At 38.4% G+C, this 19,015-nt stretch overlaps 1 protein-coding gene across 2 annotated transcripts; it reads left to right on the top strand.

The window, feature by feature from the left end:
- Positions 1-241: 241 nt before the first annotated feature.
- On the top strand, positions 242-12,255 carry LOC143037604 (methionine aminopeptidase 1D, mitochondrial). 2 transcript variants are annotated; one of them, XM_076206081.1, is made up of 6 exons: positions 242-795; positions 4,359-4,578; positions 4,758-4,949; positions 7,858-8,008; positions 9,737-9,847; positions 11,918-12,255. In XM_076206081.1, exons 2-6 carry the CDS (start codon positions 4,483-4,485, stop codon positions 12,112-12,114), a joined length of 747 nt encoding a protein of 248 aa, XP_076062196.1. In that variant the 5' UTR covers positions 242-795; positions 4,359-4,482; the 3' UTR covers positions 12,115-12,255. The 2 variants fall into 2 exon arrangements, with proteins under 2 accessions (XP_076062196.1, XP_076062195.1); XM_076206080.1 differs by having other exon boundaries at positions 242-717.
- Positions 12,256-19,015: the final 6,760 nt, after the last annotated feature.

Genomic DNA, 19,015 nt, shown 5'->3' on the forward strand with positions numbered 1-19,015 from the left:
TGAATGTCTTATACATATATAAATTTGCTCAATACTTTATATCTATAAGACAGGTAGATGAAAAATGCTCCCACTAATTTAAGAATTCTACTATTCTATATCAAGTTATCACTTATCTGGTTACATATGGCTATGCAGATGAAAATAATCAAAGGTAAAAAAAAAATTAGTTATAGGATATGTACATGCATATATATATTATGCCTTATCAAATAGTATGATCTACCAACTAGCAAATGATCTGTTCTTGGTGTGCTTGTATAAGACACTGATTATCGTCTGCTTGTTTGTTTACATAAAGTTATCTGATAAACTTGTGAGAATGAGTAGAATCCTGTCAAAGAATGGGTATTCTCTGTTATACTCATTCAATGATACTCAGCTTATCTCGAAAATAGTCATGAAAAATCGACGTCAAGTTCATTCTGCATGCACCTATTCTTCTTTAACTGAACATATGAAAATGGGGAAAAAATATAATACATCCCGATTCAAAAGACAAACGGAAAAGCTTGTGCCAAGTTCAGCAGTTCAAAATTGTTATGATGATTATAAAATAAGGCTAAATCCATCGAATTTAGTAATGTCCAAGAGGTCCTTTTACATATCCCCAAGGAACTGTGATAGTGTATTAGGTGCTCGAAAAAATAAGATATTAGATTATGACAATAGATTAGAAGTAATACCCAGGATGCATCTTTGGAATCCATTCAAAAGGTAATGATGACAAAAAAGTGCCAATAATAAGCCAGAAAGCTGTTATGCGTGACCTTAACATAGAAGCATTTACTAAAGGTAACAAATGAAGTGTACACTAGTATGTAAAATTGAGTCTCTATACCAAAATCCTCCCAGTATCATGCAAAAAAAAATATTTCACATTTTCCTTTTTTGTATTTGAAAGGATATTTTTTCTATTCAATAGTTACATTAGGTTAGGTTATATTAAGTTAGGAGCTATTGGATGATTAAGTTTCATGTTAAATATTTGTGTTTGTGTGATTCTGGAATTTTACCTATCCTTCTTCCTCCTTATAAAGGAGGTAGCCAGACAAGGCACATAGCTAACCCTCTACCTATTCCAAATCATTTGTTTTCCTTTGTATCTTTGCTTCTTGAAGATGAAGGGACATCCTTGCTCACTGTCTGGGTGAAAAGTAATGAAGCAAGATACAATATCTTCATCTACTTATCTATCTCTATATACCAAGAGCTTTTTTCCCCTTATAAGGAGGGTAGTCAAGTCAGAGGCATGTACCTAATCCCACCCATTTCACTCCCTTCCCATCTTAGCTCCTCATGGATGACAGGTCATCCCCACATCCACTAATTGCCCTAGGTCAGACGCAATGCAGCAAGACTGCCTTATTTAATTGGCAACCCCCCCCCCCCCTCTCCATCCCTTCATGCAGAAAGAGAGATGGGGAGAAATCCCTTTGGGCTGTGTCAAAATATCATTCACTCACAAGCAACCCCCCCATGCCCTGCTCCTCCCCCTCCCTTCCCTGCATAACACTATCATCTATACAAAGCCACTCTCCACTCATTCCTGTCTCCTGCCTTGTCCCTTCCCTGGTCAACAAACATTCTCCTCTTTCTCAATTTACCCCCTACACCCCATCCATTCATCTCATCCTCAGTTACCCTCCAAATTCACTCCTTCCACCTCCTTGCATAACAGTATCATCCATACACAGTCATTCTCCACTCATCCCTATCTCTTGCCTTCTCTCTTCCTTACTCAACAGACATTCCCCTCATACTCAGCACCCCCTTCACCTTATCCACCCATTTCACCATCAGTCATCCCCTCAAGTTCACTCCCTTCACTTCTGCCTTGCACACCTCTTTTGCTAATCTTTCATCACTCCACATGTCCAAACCATCCCAATAATCTTTCATCAGCTCTGTCTGCCATCTCCTTTTCCACTCCAAGTCTCCTCCTCACCTCCTTGTTTCTCATTCTGTCCAATCTAGTAACTCCTACTATACTTCTCAGATGTTTCATCTCAGACACATATAAACTTTTCCTCTCTGCTTTTCTTAAATTCCAAGTCTCTGCTCCATACAATGCTGTTAACACAATCATCCCTTCATACAATCTCTTCTTTGCATCCTTTCTCACATAACACTTTTTAATCCCCTCAAGGCATTTACTTGCTTCTCTCTATCTATAACTTACCTCCACCTTTACTCCTCCCTTTCCTGCCACAAGTGACCCCAAATACCTAAAGCAATCCACTTCCTACATCCTCTCTCCTTTTAGACTTAATTCCAACTCACTGCCACCCTCTATCCTTGTACATCTCATCACCTCACTTTGACCACATTTACCATCAATTATCTCCTATTGCATACCACCTTCTCAAACTCTGTTACTTTCTCCCTTAATCCTGCTACAAGTGCAGTGTCGTCAGCAAACAACAACTGGCTCACCTCCCACTTTTTTCCATTTTTTTTTAACCATCTCTAGTCCCCTGCCTATCACCCTCACCTTTACCTCCCACACTACCCTATCCATGTACACATTGAACAGCCATGGCAACATGACACACCCGATTCAGTCCCACCTATACCTCAAACCACTCACTCTCTGCATTTCCCTTTCTAACACTTGCTCTACTACTCTTGTAAAGACTCTTGACTGCCTTTAACAGCTTTCCACCAATCCCATATATCTGCAAAACCTCCCAGTACCTGCATAGCTGGTTTTGATAATGATAAAAAATTTCATGAGCTAGTACTATTTTCATAATATATATGCAGGATTTGTTAATTCATTTATTTGCTTTTGTGAGATCTATTTTTTCTATGAAATTTATTTAACACAGAAGTTCCTCAAATGAATAGTAGTAGACCCAATTTTTATAACAAAATACAAGCAAAGGATAAGTAGGTCACATTTGCCAGATCATTAAAAAATATGCTACCAAGAATGTAGAGTGCTTGCATGTGATGTCATCACAATGGTTAGCTGCAATTCTGCATTATGTAGGAAAACTTAAAAGCATTACACCATGCAATAGTCCCCAAGTTCAACTAAATAATATCAACAGTTCTGCAAATTTTGTAAACAGGAACTTCATCCAGTCATATAGGAATTATACAAAAAAAAGTGATTTCTACATCCTTCTCCATTTTTTATTTATTTATTTTTTTACATGGGTATCATTTACCACACAAAGAAAAGGGGGCATGAAAGATCCATAAAAATGATTAGTGTGTACATTCTGCATTGTTTACGATTGCCTGTCAAATCCAAGTACCACCAACATGGTGGCGCATATGGGATTTCCTGGTTTTTGTGACATCACAGCAAACACACTGTAGTAGCCTTAGGAGTAGGTGGCATTTCTAAATATTTAATTTTACTATTTTAGGAATGGGAGAGATTTAGTTGAGAGGATTAGGAGAGGAACAGAGGGAGTAATTGATGAGGAAAAGTGAATTTAGAAAAGGTAGGAGTTGTGTGGATCAGATTTATGTTGTAAGACAGATATGTGAGAAAGCTTTAGGAAAAGGCAAGGATTTTTTTTTTTTTACCTTTATCGATTTAGAAAAGGCTTATGACAGTAGACAGGAAGGCACTATAGGAGGTTTGGCAGATATATGGGATTGGGGGAAAGCTGTTGAGGGCATTTGAGTTTTTACGAGAATAGTGAAACTTGTGTTGAAATTGGAAATGGAGAGAGTGAGTGGTTTGAAGTAAAGATGGTGGAGCTGCATCAGAGATGTGTAATGTTGCCATGGCTGTTCAATGGGTACATGGAGGGGGTGGTGTGGGAGGTAAATGTGAGGGTAATGGACAGGGGATTGGAAATGGTTAAAGAAAATGGAGAAATGTGGGACGTGAGCCGGTTGTTGTTTGCTGACAATACTGCTTGTGGCAGGGTCAGAGGGAGGATTAAGGGAGAGAGTGACAGAGTTTGGAAAGGTTTACTATGGGAGAAAGTTGAAGGTAAATGTGAGTAAATGTAAGATGATGAGATGTACAAGGGGAGAGGATGACAGCAAGTTGGAAGTAAGTCAGAAAGGACAAAGGCTGGAGGTATTTGGGGTTGCATGTGGCAGGAAAAGGAGGAATGGAGGTGGAAGTAATCTGTAGATTGAGAGAAGCAAGTAAATGCCTTGGGGGACCAAAAAGTGTAATGAGAAAGAAACATTTGGGAATGGATGCAAAGAATAGATTATATAGAGGGATGATTGTGCCAACAACACTGCATAGGGCAGAAACTTTGAATTTAAAGGAGGGTGTAGTAATTCAATATTATCAAGAGAAGAACAGGATAATTATAAACATGGTACATAGACAAGTAACTTTCATTGTTCAGAGTTTTGATTTCAGAAACTTGTTTCAGACCTAATTTTGGGAATTATGCCCTCATTGACTGTCCTAGTGAAGTATCCGAGCCTCGTGTGGTTCCACGTCACATTAAAAAGCCTTCCTACGCAGAAACTGGGGAACCATTGCCTGGGCCTCGCATGCCGGAAATCAAGGCGGACTGGCAAATAGAGGGTATGAGAGAGGCCTGTATATTAGCAAGGAAGACCTTAAATGAAGTTAGAGATTCCATTCAGGTAGTAGAGATATCAGTTTCTTGATGTAGTTTATCAATTTAAACATTCTTCCTATGGTGTTGTGTCACCAAATATATTGATGACTTAGCTTTCAATGGTTATTTTATAATCTGCATGAAATGTTTACTTAGTTGTCATGTTAATGATTCCTCATTTTCATGTTTAACCTATGTTGGTAGGTTGGAATGACAACAGATGCTATTGATGCCATTGTGCATGAAACTGCCATAAATAATGGAGCATACCCCTCACCTCTCAACTACCGTGGTTTTCCAAAGAGTGTTTGCACAAGTGTCAATAACGTGGCATGTCATGGAATCCCAGATGATAGACCTCTTCAAGATGGGGACATCCTATCTGTTGATGTGACTGTGAGTATAAGGAACGGACAAAGAATGTAAACTTTCTTATATTTTTACCATACTAAGATATGTTGTACTTGAATGGTATTATGAAGTCTCTTAAGTTTCTAGATTTTTGTTTTTGTATTTACCTAATTGTAAGGTATAGGATAAGAGCTATGTTTAAGGGTTCCTATCTTTGCTCCCATTGATAGAAATAAGTTTTGAATTCATTTATGTTGTCTGACTGTCCTGTTTCTTTTTCTATATCATTCCAGTTCATCTTTAGTGAAAGCTGTATTAATATCCTTCAAGCTCTAAGTACTTTTCAGTTTCTTTTCATGACTTCTTGTTGTTCTTGTCTTAGAATATTAAGTCTTCTTTGTCAGTTATGTCAATTTCTTTCATGTTTTGAATACTTCCAATTATATCACCTCATATTTCTGCTGATTGTGACTAGAGTGTCTCATAGTAGACCAGCAACACTGTTTTGCAACACTTTACTGTATAGTGTTTGTGAGGCCTTGGAAATACTGATTTTAACTTCCTATACCATAGTTTAGAAAGCTGTGAACCATTGTTTCTGGACTGGTTTTGGACAGTCAGAAGACAACATATCATATGTGGTAACATGGCAGAAGTATGTAAGACGTGTCTTGATTTGTGCATAGCCTTGTAATATCACACTCACTTTATTCTTGAAACCAGCTTGGTTCATATTGGTGTGGTAAATGTGTGTATCAAATTCTTGTTTGAATAAATTTGTGTTTAGAATATCAAGCAGTCAGAGGAGACAATACCATGATAATTCATGTATACATACATCATTACATAAGACAGCTGTGGAGAAGAAACATTGCAAGTCCTACCTTAAGAAACATGAAACTCGTCACACACTACCAACAATGACAGTTTGAACAAGAGAGACAGACAGACAGAGAGTGAGAAAAAAAAAAATCCTTCACACTGCAATTATCATCAAAACTGATGGACTGCCAAATAGAAGACATACATACATTACATTACATACATATACCAGTGGCTTTTCCCCCCTTACAAGGGAAGTAGCCAAAGTCTAAAGGCATAATTCCACTCTCACCCATTTCATCCCCATTCACCACCCCTCCCTCCCTCTCATACATACATACACATGAATAGCAGGGTGGTGAGATAAACACCGAGAATCGTTGAAATTTTTGATTACTGACATTTCGCTCTCAACAGAACTTCTTCAGAGTATACAAACATGGTCAGAAAATCAACAATTTATACCTCACATCATTCCACATTCCTTCCTTAACCCACCCCAAGGAATGCAGAATGATGTGAGGTATAAATTGTTGATTTCCTGACCATGTTTGTACACTCTGAAGAAGCTCTGTTAAGAGTGAAACATCAGTAATTAAAAACTTCAACAATTCTCGGTGTTTATCTCACCACCCTGCCACTCATTTTGTTGTCCATTCTTCATACATACATATATACCATATCATGCATATACCAAAAGGCCCCATTTTGAAGGGAGGTAACCAGCCAGGGCATGTATTCTCCCTTTATCTATCCCATGCTCATTTGCTTTCCCTTTTATCTTAGCTCCTTATGGATGTAGGGATATCCCTGGATCCCACTCGCTGTCTGGGTTAGAAGTAACGCAACAAAACACACCACCTCTACAGTAGGGCCTGACAGTTGAAGTAACGCAACAAAACACACCACCTCTACAGTAGGGCCTGACAGTTGAAGTAACGCAACAAAATACACCACCTCTACAGTGGGGCCTGATAGTAGAAGTAATGCAACAAAACACACCACCTCTACAGTAGGGCCTGACAGTTGAAGTAACGCAACAAAACACACCACCTCTACAGTAGGGCCTGACAGTTGAAGTAACGCAACAAAACACACCACCTCTACAGTAGGGCCTGACAGTTGAAGTAACGCAACAAAACACACCACCTCTACAGTAGGGCCTGACAGTTGAAATAATGCAACAAAACACACCACCTCTACAGTAGGGCCTGACAGTTGAAGTTACACAACAAAACACACCACCTCTACAGTGGGGCCTGACAGTTGAAGTAATGCAACAAAACACACCACCTCTACAGTAGGGCCTGACAGTTGAAGTAACGCAACAAAACACCACCTCTACAGTGGGGCCTGACAGTTGAAGTAACGCAACAAAACACACCACCTCTACAGTAGGGCCTGACAGTTGAAGTAACGCAACAAAACACACCACCTCTACAGTGGGGCCTGACAGTTGAAGTAACGCAACAAAACACCACCTCTACAGTGGGGCCTGACAGTTGAAGTAACGCAACAAAACACACCACCTCTACAGTAGGGCCTGACAGATGAGGTAACGCAACAAAACACACCACCTCTACCGTAGGGCCTGACGGTTGAAGCAGGGTAACCCCCATTGCTTTGCTTCATTGCATAATCTATAATGGTTCGTAGTTGTGCTAAACTCTCTCCTTTAAACATGGGAGACATTATAGGATGTATGGCTATAATGCTATGTCTTGCTGCATTGCTTCTGACCCAGTGCAGTGGGTGAGATGCAGGGATGACCCATTATCCAGGAGGAGCCAAGAAGAGAGATGGAGAAGTGGTGAATGGGAGTGGAGTATGTGGGGATGAAATGGGTGGGTGGGAGTGGATTTATGCCTTTGACTTTGGCTACCTTCCTTGTAAGTGGAAAAAAGCTGTTGGTATATGTATGTACAGTACTACCTCTCATTAATGGACTAAAAGGGGGGTAACGGTGTCTGTTGATGTGAATAATCCATTGATTTGGAGTGGTTTTTGGGTGGCATAGTGAGTGCACGCACGCACTAAACAACAGCACCAAAAACACATCTAATTAATGTCCGTTAATGAGAGGTCTCACTGTATGGTTATAATAATGGTAACATCTCCTTTTCTTCCAAAGGTTTACTTGAACGGATATCACGGGGACTGCTGCGAAACTTTCTTGGTCGGTGAAGTGGATGCAGCTGGAGAAGATTTGGTAGAAGCTGCCAGGAAGTGTCGTGATGAGGCCATTGCTATTTGTGCTCCAGGAGTGCATTTCGCTGCGATTGGTATTTTTTGTAACCATTTTTTCTTTCCTTAAGCATATATATAGTCACAAACAGAAGTCTTGCACCAGTTTTATAGTTTTCACTTTGCAAATATAACATTTCTTTTTGGCTACCTCCCTTGTAAAGGGGAAAAAGCCTTGGTATATGTATGTATGTAAATATAACATTTGTTGCCAAGTGTTTGATAGCTAGTTTTTCTTATAGAATATTTACAATAAAACCAACAATGGGAACCTCCTTGTGGTGGTCTTGCAGGATGGGAAATACTGTATAATTGTTGCCTCAAGTTTCACTGAATTGTTTTTATTATATTAGTATGGGACTGTTTCTGTGTCAGTCAATGGATGAAAGTACAGTGAGACCTCTCATTAACGGACGTTAATTGGCTGTGTTTGCGGCTGTGTTTTCGGTGCTGTTGTTTAGTGCGTGTAATCACTATGCCACCCAAAAACCACTCCAAAACACCGCAAACACAGGTAATTAACATCCGTTAATGAGAGGTCTCACTGTACTGTAGTGGGAGGAAGGGAGCAGTTGCCCACTATTCAGAGATATGTGAAAAGGTGGAAGAAATACAGTTGGCATTACTGGGAATTGGAGAGAAGTGCAGGATTCAAGCCAACTCTGTGAATGCGAGACCAGCTTACAGTCAATTATGCCACTAGTTCATTAAAGGTAGATGGTGTGTGAACCAGATTTTTATAGTAAAGCAGATATGTGAGGAGTTTTTGGCAAAAGGACATCTTTCTGACTTTACAGATCTGGAGAAAGCTTATGACAGGGTTGACGGGAAAGCATTGTGGGCTAGCTGTATGGGATAAGGGGAAACTTGTATTTAAGTGGGTAATAGAGCTTATGTTATGGTTCAAAATGGTGAGAATGAGTGATTTGACGTGAAGGTGGGGATGTACTAGGGTTGTGTAATGTCACCATGGTTATTCAGAATGTACATGGAAGAGATGGTACTGGAGGTAAATATGAGGGTGATAGGAAGTGGAACGTGAACCAATTGTTTGCTGATGACAGTTTGTGGCTGGGTCAGAGAGAAGGTCTCAGGCAGTTAATATCAAGAGTTCAGGAAGGTATATGAGAGGAGAAAGTTGAAAGTATATGTGGGTGAAAGTATAAAGTGATATGATGAACAAGGAGCGAGGGTGGCAGTGAGTTGGAGGTCAGGGATAGTTTTAAGTATTTAGGGGTACATGTAGCAGGGAATGGAGATGGGGTGGAGGTAAACTGTAGAGTGAAGGAAATATGTAAATGTCTTGGGGAATGGAAAGTATCATGAGAAATAGATATTAGGATGGACACTTTCATACAACGTAAACCTCCACATATATAGATTTTTGCTTTTTTTTTTTCTGAGAACTTGTACAAATTAATTTGAAAAAAAAAAATCTTATATAAACTATAGAATACTTGGCAACAGATGTGCAAATAGGTAATCACTTGTATGAAGTAAAGTAGATTATGTTTTTTCAGCTTTACTTCTGAATGTCATAATACTTCAGTTATATTTTGGGTATTTTTTTTTTTTTTTTTTTTTTTTTTCTAATTCATGAATGAGAAATGCATATCCTAGAAGGAAGAAGTGTTTATATAGTGACCCAGGATTGATATTAGTGATATCTGGAGTACCATATAAATAAATATTTCCACCATTCATATTCTTGACATACATAAATTATCTTATAGATGGAAGAACTATCATATAGTTATTCTTTTCAGGACATAAGGTTGAGGAGGTAGCATATCAGAATAATTACACAATTGTTCCTGCTTTCATTGGCCATGGCATAGGTTCTTATTTTCATGGGCCGCCTGATATCTACCACTGCTGTAAGTTAATAAAAAACAAATTAGTTTTGTTAATAACTGGAAGAAGAAAAGACACCTCTTATGTGAACAAAAACATTGAACTTACCTTGAGCCTATTCTGTAATTTATGACTTATATTTTGTAGACATTTTCATTCAACTAGAGAAAAAGTCCTCTATAGCAAAACTCATCCAATTTTAATGTTTTTTGCTGAGTGTTTTTCTACTTGCTGTCATTTAACTGAAGAATACTCTACAGCAACCCTTTCACTACATTTATGACTTAGATATTTATTCTAGTTAGCATAAATTTATTCTAATCAGTATGTTTTGTTGCTGCTTCTAGATTATTTTATTCAGCCTTCAGCAGAAAGGTTAACCCCTTCGATACGATATTGCCTACGTAGGCGTCTTGATTATGTTTATTGTAGTTGTACCTGCGTGACCCCCATACTCTGTAAACTGGCTTCATCATATTTTCTATGGTTATCAAAATTCACGGGTGAAAGAGAGAACGAGCAATACAGCGTTGACTTTATTTTTTATAATGCGAGTATTATGATGCAACATCGCACGTCTGGCAGCTAATGCTGCCCGCGAGATTTTGGCCTGGAGTGAAGGGGTTAAATAGATCTTGATTAACCTTTATTTTTACCTCAAAATGAGATGGCTAGCAAGGGAGAGGAAAACCCTTACACCTTTCACTCGCGTATGAGCCCATCTCACTATTACCTGCTTAAACCATACCAGGATCTCACCTCATCACTCTCCCAGGAATATATATATCAAGGGCTTTTTCCCTCCCTCTTTTCTTGACTCCTTTCTTCCTCTCTTATGTTCCATGTTTCTGCCCCATGCAGTGCTGTTGGCACAATCACCCCTTCATATGTTCTCCTCTTAGCATCCATTCCCAAATGTCTAATTCTCATTACACTTTTAAATCCCCCAAGGCATTTACTTGCATCTCTCAATCTACATTCTACCTCCACCTCAACTCCTCCCTTTCCTGCCACATGCACTCCCAAGTATGTAAAGCTATCCACTTCCTCCAGTATCTCTCCCTTAATACTCCTAATTTGCTGCCATCCTTTCCCCTTGTATATCTCATAACCTTACTTTTACCAACATTTATCTTCAACTTCCTTTCACACACCTTCCCAAACTCTGTCACTAACTTTAAAGAATCCCTCCTCTGATCCTGCTACAAGTAGTGTCATCAACAAACAACTAGCTCATCTCTCACTTTTCTTCATTTTCTTTATCTCCAATCCCCTTGCATTTACCTCCTGCATCACCCCATCCACAAACACATTGAACAGCCATGATGACACATCCCTGACGAAGTCCCACTTATGCTTCAAACCACTCGCTCTCTCCATTTCTAATTCTAACGCAGGCTCTACTACTCTTGTAAAAACTCTTGACTGCTCTAATAGCTTTCTGCCTACCCCATAAATCTACAAATCCTCCCACAGTGCCTTCCTGTCTACCCTATCATAAGCCTTTTCTAAATCAATAATGGCCCAAAAAATGTCCTTACCTTTTCCTAAAGCTTTCTCACATATCTGCCTTTCCACAAACATCTGATCCACACATTCCATACCTTTCCTAAATCCACACTGTTCCTTACCTATTCCTCTCAATCAAAACCCTCACAACTACACTCAACAAACTGATCCCTCTGAAGTTATTACAGTCACATTTGTTCCCACTAGATATATTTGGAAATCAAGGATGTAGATTAAGTTCAAACTGTACATGAATTTGATACTAGGTATAATAAAGAAAAGAAATTAGAGAATAAGAAATAGGACCCAATAAGCATTGCTCCTTTCCTGTATACTACAATTAGGTAAATACAGTCTCTTCCATTAATGACTTGTGGGCCAATTTGGTGGCTGATACCAGTTACCTGGGAGCCGTGGATCTTCTGAACGAGAGAGTTAACTCCATGTATTGATTGAATGTAGTGGGCTATGTGGTTTTGTTCACTTCCACTGCATCCTTTGGTATGGACAAGTTGAACACATTTGCCCGAAGAACATTTTGAGTATTCCTGAACTTATTTAATTGAGATCTGACTTCTTTTCAGATAATAGCTATCCTGGCTCAATGGAAGAGGGAATGACCTTTACTATCGAGCCTATACTCACTCAAGGATCACAGGATGCTATTATACTCGAAGATGGCTGGACTGCAGTAATGCTGGATAATGCAAGAGCAGCGCAGTTTGAACATACTGTTCTTATCACAAGTTCTGGTCATGAAATATTGACCGATTACTTCTGATTCTTTGAAGGAAATTATTTCCGGACCTTTCCTAAAGTATGTGTAAAATATATTTGCAGGATGCCATAATGTTTCTTGCCAAATAGAAATTTTTGACAGTCATTTTATACTATGTGGAATTAAATACATCACTCATGAAAAGTTTTATTTATTCACCTCCTACGAAACCTCAAAACTCCTTAAAATGCCACACTTCCCAATATTAAGAAAAATGGTCTCTGTAATTAATATAGTCAACAAGCTATCCGGTATGGCAAAGTTTGTTTGAACCATCGATTTCAGACATGTCTAGCTCTCAGACCTGTAAGGCTTAAGCCTGGCAATGTCATGTGTCCATCTCCTGTCAGGTGACTGCAAAGAAGGCAGCCCTACATTATACACAATGTCCTCTTCACATATATTTTGACACCTGATAAACAAAAGCTTACAAATACTGAGGGTGAAATATGGGATGGATACTCTTTGCTGATCCAGAAGATTCAGTACACAAAAATATTTGGTCAGTATAATATTTCTTAAGTCTACAAAATGGACAGCTGGTTCTACAGAAATTTGAGTTTAAGAAATCTTTAAGAAAAAAATCTTATTTGCAGCACCATTGGTTAAACAGTCTAAATGAGAAACAAAGAAAGAAAGGAAAAGAAAATGTTAATATTTCTTAAGTCTACAAAATGGACAGCTGGTTCTACAGAAATTTGAGTTTAAGAAATCTTTAAGAAAAAAATCTTATTTGCAGCACCATTGGTTAAACAGTCTAAATGAGAAACAAAGAAAGAAAGGAAAAGAAAATGTCAGTTTGCAGTCTGACATAATGACCCACTAATGTTTGGTTGTGTCATGTGGCACTTTTCAATTGATTTGTGGAATAAACCATGGTGAAGAGTATTGGAATCCTTTGATGCTGTAATATTGTACATACATACATTATATATATATAATATATGTACATAGAGAGAGGATGGCAGCAAGTTGGAAGTAAGTCTTATAGGAGAGAGGACAGAGGAAGGGAACAGCTATAAGTATTTGGGGTTGCATGTGGTATGAAAGGCAGGAGTGGAGGTGGAAGTAAATTGTAGACTGAGAAAAGCAAGTAAATGCCTTGGGGCATTAAAAAGTGTCTTGGGAATGGATGCAAAAAGGAGACCATTGTGCCAATGGGACTGTATGGGGCAGAGATCTAGAAATTAAGAGTTGGAGAGGAAAAGTTTAGATGTATTTGAAATGAAATGTCTGAGAGGTATGGTAGGGCTTATAAGGTTTGATAGTAAGAAATGAGGAGAATGGGTGGAAAAGAAGGCAGATATGGTTGATGAAAGAGTATTGGGATGGTTTGGACACATTGAAATGAGTGAAGAAAGATTAGCAAAAGAGGTGTGGAATGTGGAGATGGAGGAAGTGAACTTGAGGGGACAACTGAGGATGGGGTGAAAGGGGCAATGAACTAGAGGGGATGTCTGTTGAGCAAGGAAGGGAGAGGGCACAAGATAGGGGTGAATTGAGAATGGCTGTGTATGGACGACACTGTGACACAAGGATCTGACGCAGCCCAAAGGGATTTCTCCCCAACTCTTTTTTTTTCTGCATTAGGAGATGGAGAGAAGGGTCACCAATTAAGTGGTCTTGTTCTGAATGTGCTGTGTCTTGCTGCATTGCTTCTGACCCAGGGCAGTGGGCAGGATACAAGGATGACCCATCATCCATGAGTGGCTAAGATGAGAGGGAGGAATGGGTGGATAGGAGTTGGAACTTGCCTTTTGACATAGCTACCTCCCTTGTAATGGGGAAAAAAAACCCTTGGTGTGTGTGTGTGTGTGTATATATATATATATATATATACATATGATTGATTTGGTTTAACATCACAAACTCCTATCGGGAGGCTAGGACAGTGCCCCTTACAATGGACTTTGTAGAGTGGAACTTAATGAACCATGTCCTTAGTTCAACTCGCTCCGAGCAGGATTCGAATCGTCATCATCTCGACCTTCGCCGCAAGTAATAATGACACCCTAACCCGCTCACCCAGCGAGCATCCTAGCTAACTAGTGTCAATGCCATATATATATATATATGTGTATATACTGTATATATAAATATATATATATATATATATTATACACACACACACACACATATATATATACAAATATATGCTTCAACATCCTAAACTGAATCTCAAAATCAAGACAATTTTCCTTCAGTAAATTCTTCTGGTACCAGAAGAATTTGATTAGCTTTGCAGTAATGAATAAGTACTGTAGAAGAGAGAAGGAAGGTCCCAAGTACAAAGGAAAAATATAAGTGGGGATGTTGCCCATGGATTACCATGTTAAATAACTAAAACTAAATTATGTATACAACATCTACAACAACAATGCACCAAAGTACTTGGGATACAATTTCCAGCCAGTAGTTCATAATTAGCCACATCAGAAACAGTTCAGGCTCCTACCAAATCAAACACCCTGACTCCCATAAAAGCAGCTTTTCTATCACAATATTACTGTACTATGGAATGACCTCCCTTCAAACACAAGTTACCAACCAAAAAAGCCTTTAAGGGTCAGATTAAAAATATTTTAAGTTCTGAATTGATAGCCAGAAATCAGGAATCTTTTATTATTGTTTTCTTATATAGCATGGTGCTACTCACAATACTTAAATTTGTTCTCTCCTCGTGTACACATGTAAATTTTTTTGTGTAATTGCAGCTATTATAGTTTTAGTCAATTTTTGTTTGTACTAAAGTTGTCAGTATAAGTCATGCATCATCATTATTATTGTATATTATTACTTTAATTTTTTCATAATTATTATTATATCTTATTTGTTTAATACTTCAGGTGCCTGTATTTTTCCTTTACATGATGAGTTGTCAAAGATTATTATTTGTACGAACTTGTAAGAAATGTTCTGATCTTAGCTATATACACTTTTTTGCTGATATAAGGAGTCAATGTTCTGATCTTAGCACTTTTTTGCTCTATATGAGGAGTCCTTTCAATGATAATTATTTCAAGTAGTAATAATGATTAAACATATCTGTATTCTTTGTTTTTTTAAGAGAACCATAATGGAAATAAGTAAGATGCTGTAATGACTATCATTTATTTTATATTGTTTGTTTTATCATTTGTCTGTTTATTATTATTTGCTTCTCATTTATTATTAGTTATATGTAAATTTATTATTATTTACTATTTACCTGTTTATTATTTAACTATACCTATACATTTATGTATTTTATTTATCATTTACATTATTATATTTTTTATTTATTTATAACTTTTTTTCCTTGCAATTTTTTAGTGTATTTGTGTATATGATTGCACCACAAAAAAAAATGAAAATCGAAGATCAGAACCATGGTATCTGGAGTATACAATTTTGAAATCAAAGTGAGAGCCCTACGACAAGAGGCGTACGGCTGCAGCCAAAACCATCACGTTTGCTGTATGTGCTTGGATTACTTCTGACCCAGGGCAGTGGACAAGATGCAGGGATGACCCGTCATCCAGGAGGTGCCAAGATAAGAAGGAGGGAAGAGGGGAGTGGAGTATGTAGGGGATGAAATGGGTGGGAGTGGTTTCTATGCCTTTGTCTTTTGGCTACCTCCTGTGTAAGGGGGAAAAAAACCTTTGGTACATATATGTATGCTTGGTGCCAAGATAGGAGGGAGGGAGGAGGGTGGAGGGGAGTGGAATATATGGGAAATAAAATGGATGAGAGTGATTTCTATGCCTTTTTCTTTTTGGCTACTCCCCTGTGTAAGGGGAAAATGCCTTTGGTATATGTATGTATGCTTGGACTGTTGAGCCAGATAGGTCACTGCTGAGAATTGGAAGGCAGTGTTGGATCCAATACTATAAACAAATGAGAGACCAGCATGCCTCCAATTATGCCACCACCATTCCCTAAAGCAGCAACTTCAGTGAGGAGAGGAAAATTGTCTTATTGATGCAGAACCTTGCTTGTTAATAAAATTGTTTGTTAATTTATTTCCCAGTCCATGGTTATGTTTTAGTGGATAATATTATGAAAAGCATTATTTTTTTTATTATAAAAAGTGAAGATATGAGAGTTAAGTTCACAGCCCGACACAAAATTGAGTACAATATGACAACCAAGTTGGTTGGGGGTGCCCCTTGCCACTTCCACACATGAATAATCTATTTGGAGTTTGCTGTCCCTATTTCAGCTAAGGCAAAATATTCTCAAGAAAGAAAAGAGGAAAAAAAAAAAAAAAAAAAAGAGGGGAGAGGGGGACCAGCACTTGTATACAAATCATACATACATACACAAATATATATATATATATCTGCCAAAACCACTGAGAAAATTGAAAAATGGTGACCAAACAAGCATCTTCAAGGGTACTCTTGAAGATGTCTTAATAGATAAAAACGTTGTCACCTTTTTTTAATTTTCCCAGTGGTTTTGGCAGATATAGTTTATCACATGTTTATGGGATTACTTTGCATATATATATATATATATATATATATATACACACACACACATACATTTACACTCAATGGCATAGTGGTAGTGTTCACAACTGCTACTACAGCAGTCTGAGTTCAAATCCCACCCAGGGATGAAATAATTTCAGTATCACTGTGCTGCATGTCATTACTCCAACCCTTGTGGGCGGGGAGTTAGGGGGGTGTGTGTGTGTAAGGTCACAACATTACCCATAGATCGGTCATATATGAGCTCTCATCTGGAAGGGTAATAGCTGTTGATCACGAGTCCAACACGTGATCCAAGACCATGGTGAATCACACAAATGCCTTGTATATGTTGTGATATGCTTGCCTGCTAATTCAGTTGTTTGAATTTGGTCCCCACCAAGAGTTTAAAAGTAACCCGACAACATGAGCTGGTTTACCCCCACTGTTTCACCTCATCTGACATGCCCTGATTTAGTTTAACATCACAAACTCCCCCTTTCAGGAGGCTAGAACGGTACCCCTTACAGTGGACTTCGTTGTGTGGAATTTAATAAACCATGCCCTTGGTTCAACTCGCCACAAGCAGGGTTTGAATCGTCATCAGCTCGACCTTCGCCACAAATAACGACACCCTAAACCCCTCGGCCAGTGAGCATCCTTACATACCCTACTCTTGCTTTCTCCAAACAACACAGCACCCAATCTGGGTTCTGCTTCTTGCCAGTTATCTGGAGGATGTGAATCTCCTGCAGGAGAATTAGGGTGACAGATTGAACAATTTCTCCATTGCTGAACCCCAGCTTCTTGTCAACATCGAATTATCTGACAATATCCTCGTTAACACTGAATATCTGACAATATCTTGGAGGTGCCAAGATGTGAGGGAGGGAAGAGGGTGGAGTATGTAGGGGATGGAATGGGTGGGAGTGGTTTCTATGCCGTTTTTTTTTTTTTTTTGGGCTACCTCCCGTGTAAGGGGGAAAAAAGCCTTTGGTATATGTGAGTATCCTCACCTCATTCACTTCTATCTTTTGCACCCTTTCTTCTCTGCTCAACATTCTTCATATGCATCAAAACCTCCATGAAGACTCCATCTATCCATCATATTCGTTCTTCATTTACAGCTCACGTCGTCCACTTTACTCCCCTAGCTTCTTTCTATACATCTAAACCACCTCAAGCACAGTTTTACCCAACCCTGCAGTTCCACACTCAATCTGTACTTATAACAACATTATTTCCCAATTGCCATCTCAAAATCATCCATCTCCCTTATATCTAACTTGGTACTCCATACAGTAATGCTGTAAAAAGGCAGAAGGCATTAACTTAAAAAAAAAAAATTTTTTTGCAATATTGTTATCTATGGAATCAACAGAAACCTTATTCTTAAGGTGGGTTAATCCTGTCTTACCATTATATCAGTGTCTCAATGGGCAGATTGCATTAACTCCACATTTTCTACATTATTAGAAGGGGTGGAATGGGTGGGAGTGGTTTTTGTGCCTTTGATTTTTGGCTACCTTCCTTGTAAGGAAAAAAAAAAAAAAAAAGAGCCTTTAGTATATGTATATATAACACATCAACTATTTGCGTAACACTTAGTGGGAATCTAATACAGTGAGACCTCTCATTAACAGACATTAATGAGAGGTCTCACTGTACCACAAAGCAAGTTCTAATGGCTATCCCCAGGTTTGAAAAACTGCAAGATATAGATATAAGTAGCAAAAAAGCAATGAGCCTTCAAACCTTTACCACTGATTTTCTCAAAACAAAGATTTTGGAGTTGATGCGTTTTGACTTTTTACAGCAGTGGTGTGGGTTAAAATCACCTTTATAAAACTTTCTCTGCATTCATTCTTAAATACTTAATTCTCATAACATTTTCACCCCACTCTGATTTTTACTCATTCCCTTTACTCAAAAAACCTATCCCTCAATTTCGTCACATGCAACCAAATTCTCAAAACTCCACTGTAGACCTCTTACCCAAAACTTACATTTAAACTGCAACAATCATCATTCCTTGTGCATTTTATCACTTTACTTTTGTTCACATATCCTTAACTCACCAACTTCTTCAGTCTCTCTTCAAATCATCTGCAAGTGGTGTCGTTGACCAATAACAATTGTTCTCGCCCACTCATTCCAAACTTCTGCTTAACAATCTTCCATACCTCCCTTATCACCCCATCCATGGACACATTGAACAAACTTGGTAATATCACCTAACCCTAATGTAGTCCCACATTTGCCTCCAACCATTCACCCTCTCCGTTTCCAATCCTTACACATACCCCACTGCTCAAGTAAAAACTCTTCGACTGCCTTCAACTTCTCGTTTTTGTATATATTTGTACATACATATACCAAAGGATATTCCCCCTTACACGGGGGTAGCCAAAAAGAGAAAGGCATAGAAACCACTCCCACCCATTCCATAC

This window comes from Oratosquilla oratoria, chromosome 22, assembly GCF_046742065.1.
Source record: "Oratosquilla oratoria isolate Oo_2021 chromosome 22, ASM4674206v1, whole genome shotgun sequence".
Lineage (NCBI taxonomy): Eukaryota > Metazoa > Arthropoda > Malacostraca > Stomatopoda > Squillidae > Oratosquilla > Oratosquilla oratoria.